This window comes from Natator depressus, chromosome 2 (genome assembly GCF_965152275.1).
Source record: "Natator depressus isolate rNatDep1 chromosome 2, rNatDep2.hap1, whole genome shotgun sequence".
In the NCBI taxonomy this organism is placed as follows: Eukaryota; Metazoa; Chordata; order Testudines; family Cheloniidae; genus Natator; species Natator depressus.
The window spans coordinates 71,250,284-71,262,380 of record NC_134235.1 but is presented as its reverse complement, the minus strand read 5'-3'; the positions used below and the strand labels follow the sequence as shown (position 1 = coordinate 71,262,380).

General features: G+C 39.1%; 1 protein-coding gene across 1 annotated transcript; it reads right to left on the bottom strand.

Moving 5' to 3' along the window:
* Positions 1-7,244: 7,244 nt before the first annotated feature.
* SNAI2 (snail family transcriptional repressor 2) lies at positions 7,245-10,360 on the bottom strand. Its single transcript, XM_074943101.1, has 3 exons — positions 9,976-10,360; positions 8,842-9,387; positions 7,245-7,935 (listed from the first exon to the last, which is right to left on the bottom strand). The coding sequence occupies exons 1-3, from the start codon at positions 10,052-10,054 to the stop codon at positions 7,754-7,756; spliced, it is 807 nt and encodes a 268-aa protein (XP_074799202.1). The 5' UTR covers positions 10,055-10,360; the 3' UTR covers positions 7,245-7,753.
* Between the last annotated feature and the right edge of the window lie 1,737 nt (positions 10,361-12,097).

Here is a 12,097-nt window from a genome sequence, read left to right as displayed (position 1 = left end):
ACAATGGAAACCCACATAGTCCCGCTGGTGTACCTCACCTGTGATGCACTGAAACCTCCCCTTAGAAGTGAGCGGGTAGTTCAGTTTCCGTCACCATTCAGTCATTGACCTCCCTGCTGTGACTGCAAATGGGGACCAAGAAGCACTATCTATGGCAGTGATTTTGTGCAGTGTGTGTAGAGATAATCCGGAAATGATTTCCCCTCTCTCCCCCCCACCACAAGTGAATTTCTTTGTCAGTTTTGTCTAATGGGGGTGGGGGGGGGGTTGGGGCTTGCAAAAAAAAATTGAAACCTGAAAATGTTTTGGTTTTAGATAACTGAAAACCAAATAACCAAAAAAGTTTGGATGGAAATTTTTGTGGACCTTGTTCAACAGGAACTGGTCAGACCAGTTAGGAACTGGACTGAGACTAGCAAGTTATTTCACAGAGGCCACCAAACATCCAACAGAGACCAATGCATATCTACTGATTTCAGTCAGTAACCTGGCCCAGAGTCATAACAATGACATGTATGGTGAAGATTCACTGATGAACCTTCCCACATGAAGTTATGTGCTGTCTTCTAAAACATATTTTAATCACATTTCAAAATGTAAAAAGAAAATGTTATTAGTTTCACATAACCCAGTTGTGGCTTTTAAAGAGAAGATTTATTTTTTTTGTACATGCAGTGCTATTAGTCATTATTTATTAGTTGTTAAGTGTTTCTAATCAGCTCAGCACAGCACAAACACAGAAGATGACAGTTTTTGCTCCAAGAGGCATACATTTTTAAGGCCATCCATAATATATGAACTATTTTTGGCAGTGTACCTAGAATGTGCCATTTCACTGAGATTCTTCGCAGATGTCCATCACTCACTGATCTGCTGTTCATCACTTGTATTCTGCATCCAGGGAACTTACTAAGACATAAAAGTATTTTATTTGAGGGACTCAGTGGTGCATGGAATTGGTAATGAGATATGAAACATTTCATTTTAGGTCACTGCTTTTAATAAAGCATGAGATGCTAGAGGCTGGAAATTACTACCAACTGATGGATCTTTAGTGGTCCATATGTGACATGTTTTGTTGGTCTCAGTCCAAATTCTGGGGCTTGATTATAACAAGTGGCAGTCACAAAAAACAATTAGCAGTAAAGTTAGCACACTCAGCAGAAAGGTTAGGGACTCAATCAGTCTGCAGACTGTTCTGAAATGTCCCTCCAAGTAAGGTTGCAGTGATTTTGCTTGCTCGTTTGAGTTCACAGATTGGTTAACTGCATGCCTGATTACCTGATGAGAATGTGCACATGCCTGTTTGTACACACAGAGGTCTGTACATTCAATTTTGCAAGAGAAGCTGACTAAAAAATCTGGTTCTGAGGGTATCAAATGCTGTGGGATTTTTCTGATCATTCCACCTCCTCTATTCCCTACCCCAATGGACTTCCAGACTGGCACATCATTTTAAAAGGACCTTTGGTTCCAAACAGCAAAGGTCCAACTAGAGGTGGCATCTATTGGGCATCTAGACAATTATTTGCTTTCCAAAAGCCCATGTTGTGAATGGCACTTATTCTAATTAATGCTCCTTTAACTGCTGCAATCATGTAAAGGGGTCCTAAAGTGACTTTACACTAGAGTAGTGTAAAGTGGCCTGAGCATAAATGAGAGGTACATAGAGTATCTTTTCCCTTAACAAAAGAGAGGGGAGGAGTGTCCTTTTTAGCACATTTGCCAGGCAGATTAAGGGCCTTATCCAGCCCTTCTTGCTTAGTGTTTGTCTACTCAGTTGAGTAATGTGCTTTATGGGGTGTGATTTCTAAAGTTGACTAACATGTTTCAAATTAGTTGGCCTGAGTAGTCCTGCTGGTGGGCACTAAAGGTTCCCTAGTGCATTTGAATATAGTACTGTTTCAAACAGCATTTACATTACAGGGCACCAATTAATACACAACACATTAGTGTGCTTTAGAAATCACACTTCAGTCGAGCACAGTACCCCGCCATGTAGACAAGGCTGTGGTCTGTACACAGAGAAGACACTTGATGATGTCTATAGGGTAAAAGGGAATGGAGACAAGAGAAAGGAAGAGTGGATCCAGTATACACACAGCAGAGCGTACAAACGAAACAGCATGAAGTTGGAGGCCAAAGTTGCATTTCCCAGTGCTTTTTGTCTTTCTGAGAGCTAAGAAAAGAGAAAACGGGAAAGCCACAAAAAAAGCACTTGTAAATGTTTTTGTTTCCAAAAAGCCGAAAGGAAGAGGAGGAAGCCACAAAACAGCATCAGTTTGGGTAATGTTCCTGGAGCACTGGCGAGACAGAAAGAAAAGAGATGACTGAACCACCAAACAACAAACAAACAAAATCAAAGATTTTTTGGCCGGATTGTGACTGACCTTGTATGGGTGTCCAGGGAGGGGATGGGGTGGGGAAGAGAGGATAATGCAAAGACCGGTCCTTGTACTTGAGGGGAAAAAATTGCAGGCTATTTGTACTTTTCATATTGTCCCAAAGAGGGCAGGGAGGAGGCAGGCTTTGGCCCTCCACACTGGCAGAGCAAGCCAGGTGCACCTGGAGGAGGATGCAACCTTTGCACTTATGTTACACACTGGGAACTTGGAGGGACTGTGTTTGCCTCAGATACAGTCCTCTCTGCGCTTCCACTTTGGGCAGTGTAACGCTCCCCCACTTCGCACAGGAATAATCTAACCCTTTTCACTTATAAAGACTCCTGTTGGCAATGAGAGGGGAACAAGGGAATAGTGCATACCCTAAATAAGGCTGAGGAGGCAGATGGGGCATTAACTTTACTAAGGAGAAGGGACTGAGAATACAAGCATCCTTCATTTATACTAGTCATGCTCTGCTGTTATAGGATAGGTAATTCTCTGTCCTTTCTCTTCATGTTACCTCATGATAGTTTCCAGAACCTTGACATAGCCCATCAGTGATGTGTGGCATCAAGTCATTCACTTCATTTGTTTTTATTTCTTGCATTTAAAAATACATATACAAGTTGAAATGTTTCTCCTCTTCCACCTTCAAGGTTCCTGTCACATAGGATTGTAATTCACAGATTTAGTTACAAATTGCATTTTTAAAATGGTATTAAGATTTTAAATCATAGGACAATAAATAAATACAAACAAACAATTTTTAAAGGGATACAAATTTTAATTCCTTCTAAGAATAGAAATTGTATATTTTAATATGAAATACTGATTGGCCCTGTGGTTAAGGACTTTGTAAGCACACACCCTCTCCTCGAGGGCACACCCCTCATGCCTGGACATGGAGCCCCTATTCGCACTCTGCCTCAGATCTGTATCTTCGCCAGACTCCCCCTCATGGAGCTCTGGGGCTTGGCCCTCCAGCCAGGTCAAGTCAAATTTCAAATCAAGGTCCAAACAAATCTTCCAACTAACAGATCTTCCATCCCTCTCAGGCATCACTGTCGTTCCCTTGTTGACCCTACTCCAGGGCTTCCCCTTCAGGACCCTAATCTGCTCCGGTTGTGTTCTTCCTCTGTTGTTACCTGTGTGGTTATACCCTGTCACAGGCCTTCTCTCCACCAGAGACACCTGTCTCTTCAGCAGTCCCTCCCCAACTTAGCTCCCTCAGTCTACTTATGAGGCCTAGCTCTGCTCCCTCTAGCCATGAGGCAATTAGTTACTCACACCCCAGGTGCAGACTGTGACTAATTGGGGTGCTTTTTCTTGCCTTGTAGGTGATAGGGGTCAGCTCCATCACAGCCTGGGAATTCAAGAGATTGGGATTCAATTTCCAACTCCTCCATCGTCTGTTTTATCTGTTGTGGGGTAACGTCTTTGGGGTTAGCTGCTGTTTCTTTACTATGTGATTGTATAGCTCCTAACATAATTGGGCCTTGATCTTGGCTGAGGCTACCAAGCACTATCATAACATAAGTAACAGTGAAATAAGAATATCTAAACACAAAGACTTCCTGGTGATTTATTCTGAGAGGTATGCCTCATCACTGCTTTAAACAACCTACTGCACGCTACAGAGAAAGAGAGCTCATAACACTCGGAAATCCTGTAGATATTCAGATGCTTGCAAATACTGACTTCTACCATGCAGGCTGCTTTATAGTAGTGGCTGGCTTATTGGTAGCCCCAACTCTCATTCAAAAAATCATAAAAAGAAAAGGAGGACTTGTGACACCTTAGAGACTAACAAATTTATTTGAGCATAAGCTTTTGTGAGCTACACGTGTGACGGGTGCCACAAGTCCTCCTTTTCTTTTTGCGAATACAGACTAACACGGCTGCTACTCTGAAACCTGTCATTATTCAAAAAATCATGACATTCAATTCTGGGCTTCTCAAAAGTGGAAAGCTATTGACAAAATGGGGAGTTCAGGAAAGAGTAACAACAACTATTAGGGAGCTGGAACAATTGTCGTTCATAGAAATATTTAAAAAAACTAATTATGCATAGTAGGGATTGGAGATGACTAAGGAGCTATGACAATAGTCAAAAATTACCAAGCACAGAGCAAAATTCTCCTGCAAACTCCCAGTAAATCAATGGGCGTTGTATGCATGCATCCCAGAATAGAATTTGGTTCATAGAGTTGAATTATTTGGGCCGGAATAAGGGGCATAACTAGGAGGAATACAATGAAATTAAGAAAGGAATATTTTAAGCTAAATATTGTGGGAAACATCCTGACAGTGAGAGTAGCATAATCTCTTATGAAAGTAGTGTCATTCCATTACTTGTAATACTTAAAACTAGACTGGATAAAGCACTAGCAATGTACTATTGGAACTATATTTTTGAAAGGAGGAATTAAAGGATGCAACAAGGCTGTTCCATCTCTGTGTTCTATGATTACGTGCATGTGGGGCAGATAATCTTAACTTACACCTTCCAAATCAGTCCAGTAGCTCTTGTGTACAGTTTAGCAAACTGTGTTTTAATGATGCTAAGGTCTGATCCTTTTCCCATGGAAGACAATGGCAACATTTTTATTGAATTCAGTCAAAAAGAAGCTGGTCTTTAGCCTATTTAGTTTTACTGGGGAACCTAAAGAATTGAAAGTATAAGTGTGAATTGAAACAATGGCAAGTTCCTTTCTAAAGTCAGGTGCATGCAAGTAGAAGAACAAAACCCAAATGTTTGCAGTGAAAATAGGAAATAAAGTTACACAGAACACTTGTTTACTGTCACAGCTTTACCATTCACACAGAAAAACTTTACTCTGAAAAGGCAAAGCTGATCAAATTGCTTTCAGAGACCTAAGAACTTCAAAGTGAATAACATGTAAGTGTAGATCAATAGAGTAACCACATGATACTTTTCAAGGGTATTTGATGCCTTCACAGGTTCATTTCAAAATGCTATCTCATAAATTCTCACTGATCTTCATTGCACTTAATTTTTAAATTTGCATTCCTTGCTGTTTATCCTTCCTATGCTATCGAGCTACTTCCTGCAGAAATAATTTGCCCTAATGAAAGAAGAGGGTAATGTTATTTTACAGCTGTTTGCTGCATCTGAAAATCTTCATCCGAGTTAGGGTTATTGAAATGCAGTACTTCCTGTGGGCAGAATTAAAGATCTTGTACTGTGCAGATATGCATAAAGAAAATTCAAATGTAATATTCCAAATGCCCTATTAAAGTGCTCCATTGTAGGAACTAAAGATGTAGATATGGTAACAAATATGATTATGGTGAAATGGCAATTTCTTATTCAAGAAATCTGTTCCTTGTGTGCACTGTAAGTCTTATCTGCTTGTTCTACTGACAATGTTATAAATTTTCTACTTTTTACTCCTGTTAGCATGGTAGAGTATGTGTTACACCCTTGTAAATTAGATCCCAGTTTGTATTTATCTGAATCATAGCTATGCATTTTATAAAATGTCCAGTGTTATTTTGTATCAGTTAGTGTAATGGACCAGCACTTGTTTATGTCACGCTTTGCCACACTTTTAGAGTCAAGTCCTGGAAATCTCAATTAATCCACCTAAGAAAAAACTATTACTGTTTACGGCTAGCTGTGAATCAGTATATATAATTATTTCTCTGATTTAGTAGCTCAGGGCTTCTTTGATTCTACATCTATAAATACATCCTCACCAAATATAGTCTCAGAGGTAAAGCATTATGATGACACTTTTGCTATCTATGAATATTTTATAAAAACAATTGTTTAAAAAAACCCTTTGATGCAATTTATATTTCTGAAACCTTCTAATAAAATATACAATATATTGTGACTGGAATACTGTTCTTAAAGGACATGATCTAAACTCCATGGAATTATGAAATACTCCCGTCGACTTCAATGAACTTTGGATCAGGCCCAAATTTGTAAGCTCAATGTATAATGAAAAGATGGTTACAAAACTGTGGTTATTGTAATGATCCTAATGTAATTGGAGCATCTTAACTCTTAAAAATGCAATAAAACAAAATGTTTCTCTTTTAATCAGGGCTCTTGGCAAAACAGATATTGATTGGGTGTAAAGAGAGTGTAATGGTGTTTTAAAGTAGCCTTCTTAAATGCTTTGTAAAAAAACGTCCCCCAAAGGATCATTTTTCTTATTCATGTTCAACAATCATGAACTAACAATTCATATTTGAAAATCAGTTTCCATCTTCATGTTTTTAATGAAAAACCACTTTCTTTGTTTGCATGTTTCATACTCTCGATAATTCAGATAAAGGCTTTGTACTTAGAACAAACAACAGAGATCTTACTCAAAAATGTTTATTGTAAAAAAGTGGCTAGCAAACAACATAACAAAATGCACTTCACACTTTCTTCAAGTTACCTACAGGTGCTGCTATAGGCAACACTTCACTTTCATTCACAACACATTCAGTCATATAAAAATAAAAATGTTTACATTATGTCCACATACTTTACAAAACCATTAATAGAAAAGGCACTTGGAGGGGCACTGCTGAAAATATTGCATTTTCTTTGTGCATTTCAAAAAAGTTTTTTTTAAAAAATCATTGTCAAACTCCCATGAACCCCCCTCTCTTGCACTTATTCCCGTTTAAAAAAAAAAGATTAGTTTAGAGGAACTCTTCCATATTAAAAGTTGGGTCAAGCATGCACCAGGAATGTTTGAAGCTACAGTCTTTTTTTTAAAGGCACAAACTTTTAAAATACGGCAGATAATTTTTCATACATTCCATAATGTGTTTTCTCCTCTTCTTTGAACTATTCAGTTTTAAAGCATTTCAGATCATCAATAAAGGCCTTAGTTTTTAATAAAAAAAAAACTAGTAATATTAGACATTTACTAAAGTAAACTTAAAATACTTTATAAGGCACCTGAGATACATGTTGTCTGGCAAATTCTCTTGGAGTAGGATTTTTATTATTATTTCCTCTTTAAATACTGTTTCTTTGGTTGAAATGGTTTGGCAGGAATGTACTGTTAACTCTTTGCAACTTTTCTTAGTAAGGTAAGTCTATGCACATTTGGCTTCATCGCTGAAGAAGGCTGATCATGCTTCTTCCTTATGATCTATCTGAAATGTCATGCATGGTTCTTTCCCCCTCATATTTCAGAATTCACACTTAAGTAATTTAGCAGAAATACTTAAGCTAATTTGTACTGACATTATAAGTTCTTCCACTTTTTGGGGGTGGGCTGGGGTCAGGGGAGGCGGTTGGGAAGCAGAAGAGAAAATGCCTTTGGGTTTCCACTTATCATTTGCAACAGGAGTGGAGAAATGCATTGGATCCCGGTAAACATTGACTGCAAGACTCAGTGTGCTACACAGCAGCCAGATTCCTCATGTTTGTGCAGAAGAGACATTCTGGAGAAAGTTTTGGAGCAATTTTTGCACTGGTATTTCTTCACATCTGAATGGGTCTGCAGATGAGCCCTCAGGTTCGATCTGTCTGCAAATGCTCTGTTGCAATGAGGGCATGAAAAAGGCTTCTCTCCTAAAAAAACGTTAAAAAAAAAGAGTTAAGCATTTAAAGTAATAAGTACCCCTGGGGACAGGGACAGCCCCATTTTCCCTTCGGAAACAAAAATGATTTGTTTAAATAATTGAAGTGTGTAATAAAAAGGTGAGCATGCTGCAGATATTACAGTTACTGCTCACAGCACTGCTGACTGTACTGAGACATTTCAGACTTGTCAGAGAATACTGCTCAGTGTGGGCTTGAAAGACAAGCTGCTGACGCTTTCTGCCTCAACAGGTGCAGCCAGCGCCTGTAGGTTGGGCTCCTCCCAACATTTCCAAATGTTCCTTCTGTTCATTTTGGCTGTCCTGTGTTATGTCTAGAGCAGCATAAATTACTTAAGATAGGGGCTACAACTAGAAATGCAGCAACAGCTGTTCAGACACAACACTGTGCCCAATGTTACACCAAACTCATCGTCTTAGCAAACAAACTTTGGTAAGGATTTGTTTCTATTAGCAACATTTGTATTCCTTGATTGCTTCACCAAGCAGACACTTGTATAAATTTTAGGGTTCGGGGTTTTCTAACTGATCCTTGGGTAAAACTGAGCCTTGTATATATACACTTCCCAAAGCCTAAATATGAGCCTGAAGTCACTATGGCCAAATCTTCAGCTGGTGTAAACTGGCAAAAAATGACATTGACTTTAGTGGAGCTATGCTGATTTACACCAGTAGAGGACCTGGTCCACGAATGTGAGATATTGTTACAAAAAAGTGTGAATTTTGTACTTTAATGATGCTTTAAAAATAGCTAGGAAATAACTGTCCAGGTAAATATCAATAACATGTTAAGGACCCTAGTATTTGCCCAAGACAAAACAAGCTGCATCCTGGTGGGATAAAATTGACACATTGCATTTCTAATAGATTTTCTTACCCGTATGAGTTCTGATGTGTCCTTGAAGTAACCAGGGTCTAGAGAAAGCCTTGCCACAGATCTTGCAGACACAAGGTAGTGTGTGGGTCCTGATGTGCATCTTAAGGGCTCCTAGGCTTACATACTCTTTGTCACAGTACTTGCAGCTGAACGATTTCCTAGACTGGGCATCACAGTGCAGTTGCTTATGTTTGGCCAGTCCAGAGAAAGTTGAATAGGTCTTGTTGCATAAACTGCACTGAAACTTTTCAGCTTCAATTGCATGGGGATCTGAAAGCTTTGACTGGATTCTCTCTTCTTCATCACTAATGGGACTTTCTGAGCCACTGTGATCCTTGGATGAGGTGTCGGAGGGTGGAGGTGGACTGACTCTTCCCAAGGATGAGGGGTATCCAGAAAGAGGAGAGAGGTCATTGGGTAACGGGGATGGTAGCAGCCCAGTTGTAGTCCACACAGTAATTGGATTGTAAGCTACTGAGCTCAGGATCTCTGGCTGTGGTATGATAGGCATTGGATAGCTCTCATACAGGTATGGGGAAATGATCACTGGAGAAGAAGAAAGAAGAAAGTATTAGGAAAAGTGGAAAATTGCCTTAAAGGCAGTAAAATAAATGCCTAGAGGTTTAACAAGCGCAGAAGTCAAACACTATGAACATCATACAATAATATGTAAAGAGGATTAAATGAGTAAAAACGCTACACATATATACGGATGCCTGCATACACACACGCAGTGCACTTAAACAAGCACAATATGGTTTGGAGGTCTAGTCAAAGAAACATGCTGTTTCTAAATTCATGCAGTCTAACACATTCAGCAGCCAAACTTTCAAACTGATTTGTGTAGAAGTTAGAACTTTCATTGATAACATGAACAGAACAGGAAAAATGTAAATCCACATAAAATAATTGGGTTCCATTCAATGAGCAAACTTTTTAAAGTTGGCAGTGTTTCATTCTGAGTGGCACTTACATGTTTTTCAAAAATCAATCGTTTTAAGCAGCTAGAAAATGCTAGGAACAAACCAAATCTTGCCCTGCAATATGAAAACTAAAAAGTAACCCCCTTCACTGCCAAGGAATAAAAACAACTTCAGCTTTCATTCACAGTGGCATATGTTTTAATCTTATTACCTGTGTGAGTGTCCAGTTTACTGTAATTTGGCTTCTTGGATGAATTGAAATGCTTCTTGACCAGGAAAGATCGTGGCATTTTGAATGCAGAATTTCTCCTTCTTCCAGAATCTCCTTTCAGTTTAGAATAACGGTCCCCAGATCGTGTGCAGCACACAGAATCACTGCTAGCACATTGGTCCCTATAGTATTGTCTACTCAGCTCAATCCATGCAGTAAAATTGTGTAGTGGCAGTGCAGAGAGGCTCCTTGAAAAGTGCTGTAAATATCCACTAGTCAGGTGCAGGAGGGGAGGGCCAAGGTTTTCTTTTCATCCAATCGCTTCTGAATTTGCTCAAGCACTTTTACAAACTCAGCCTGTTTTGCTGGGAGGGTTTTCTTTCTCTTTGCAAGAAGGATCCAATCCCTGCTACAAGTTAAGGATTTGGTTCAGGTTTCAGCTCCTCCCACTGGGACAGCTGTGAACAGAGGAAGAATCTGTTGTCAGAGTGAATTATTCTGGTGCAAAGTGGGTGCACATTGTTCTTTAGAATTTCTGTCTACAAAAATGTGTTAGTTAGAGTACTTTAAATAGGTGGTAATTTCACTGATTAACTGCATTCTTCTTCTTTTTTCCCTAAGAGGGAGCTGGATAAGTCCATATGAACTAAAAAGTCTCTTTAAAACAAGTCTGGCTTCCAGATGTTTGATAAAAGAAATACAATGGAACAAACTGTTCATTAAGGGCAGAAGGGGGGAACATTACAAGATAACAACTCAGCCTGCAGTGCTGAGGAGAGACTTTGGTTAGGAGGTGCCTGTTATGTTTGGAAACTGCACTTTGAAAAGTTTTAGTTGGGAAATTTTGTAGATTAACAAATACTTAACCCTCACCTTTTGAGAAATAGCTGATAGCAAGGTACATTATATGAGACAAAAGCAGCAGCAGCAACAAATGGAAAGGCAGTGTTTCACAGCAGGATTCTGGGTTTTGTAAAACCCATGGACTCTGTTTCAGATTCTTACTACTAGGAATACTTTTTTAGTTTCAAACATCTCCAAAATGCAAGAACCTGCCATTTCCTGCCTTGTGGAGATTGAGTAATCATATAACTCCTTTAACTGCTTTAGCACAGAATGAAATATTTTCTGCCATTGAAAGACTCCTGATTATCCAAGGACATTGAAACATGTACAGATAATAAGCAATAGCAAAAATGATAGCCAGGGTAATCTAAAACCTTATTAGACACACTTCCTTATGGGATTTTTATAGAAAACACAAGGATACTGCAGGCTTTATATAAAGGCATAATCTTTGTTTGTATTTCGTTCAGGATAAAAGTCTTTTGAATGTGCCTTAGTTTTTGTCAGTTACCTAGATTGCTTTAGAAAAAGCCATTCAGTTACAAGCATGCTTAAGATTTAAAATGCATGCATAGGAAAACCTGGAAAAAGCCTAGAACTTCTAGACATCTGAAGATGTGACAAACCTTCCAAGCTGGATATTATATATATATATATATATTACAAACAGTGTTTTGGGGGCTGTTTAGAATAATTTATTATGTATAGCTATGTATGTATTAGCAGGAGGAGGGGCAGAGGGAAGTTACATTGAGACCACCCCAGCCTTTTTGCAACAGGTGTTGGAATGGAGATATGGGGGGGGGGGGAAATCCCTGTGGGTCTGTTAAGACTTGTAGGAGCAAAGTGCTTTGTCAAGCTGCGTGACTTCTTAATCTCGAAGATGCCAAAACAAGTGCAGAGAAAAAGTTCACTGTTTGCAAAATCTGATTTAAAAGATTCAGCTGTTAATAGTGTCTAACTCCAGTGTGGATACGTGAGAGCCATCACTTGGATTTTCAAACTATAGGAAACACCTCTGCTAAAACAGCGAAGCTAAAGAAGGAGGAAGGAAGAGTTGTAACTAAAGACAACAAGAAATGTTCAGGTTTCTCTAATACCTGCAAGTGTTTTTGCCTAAATACAGTTCAGAGCAGGATTATGGGGGCTGGTTCATAGCTGGAGGGTAGGTGTAGACTGGAATCCTAGTTTTTAGAGGGAATGCAGTAAGTGCAATGACAAACAAGCACATTTCTTCCTTGGCTCTACAGAAAATATGAAATTTCCAACAATTTTT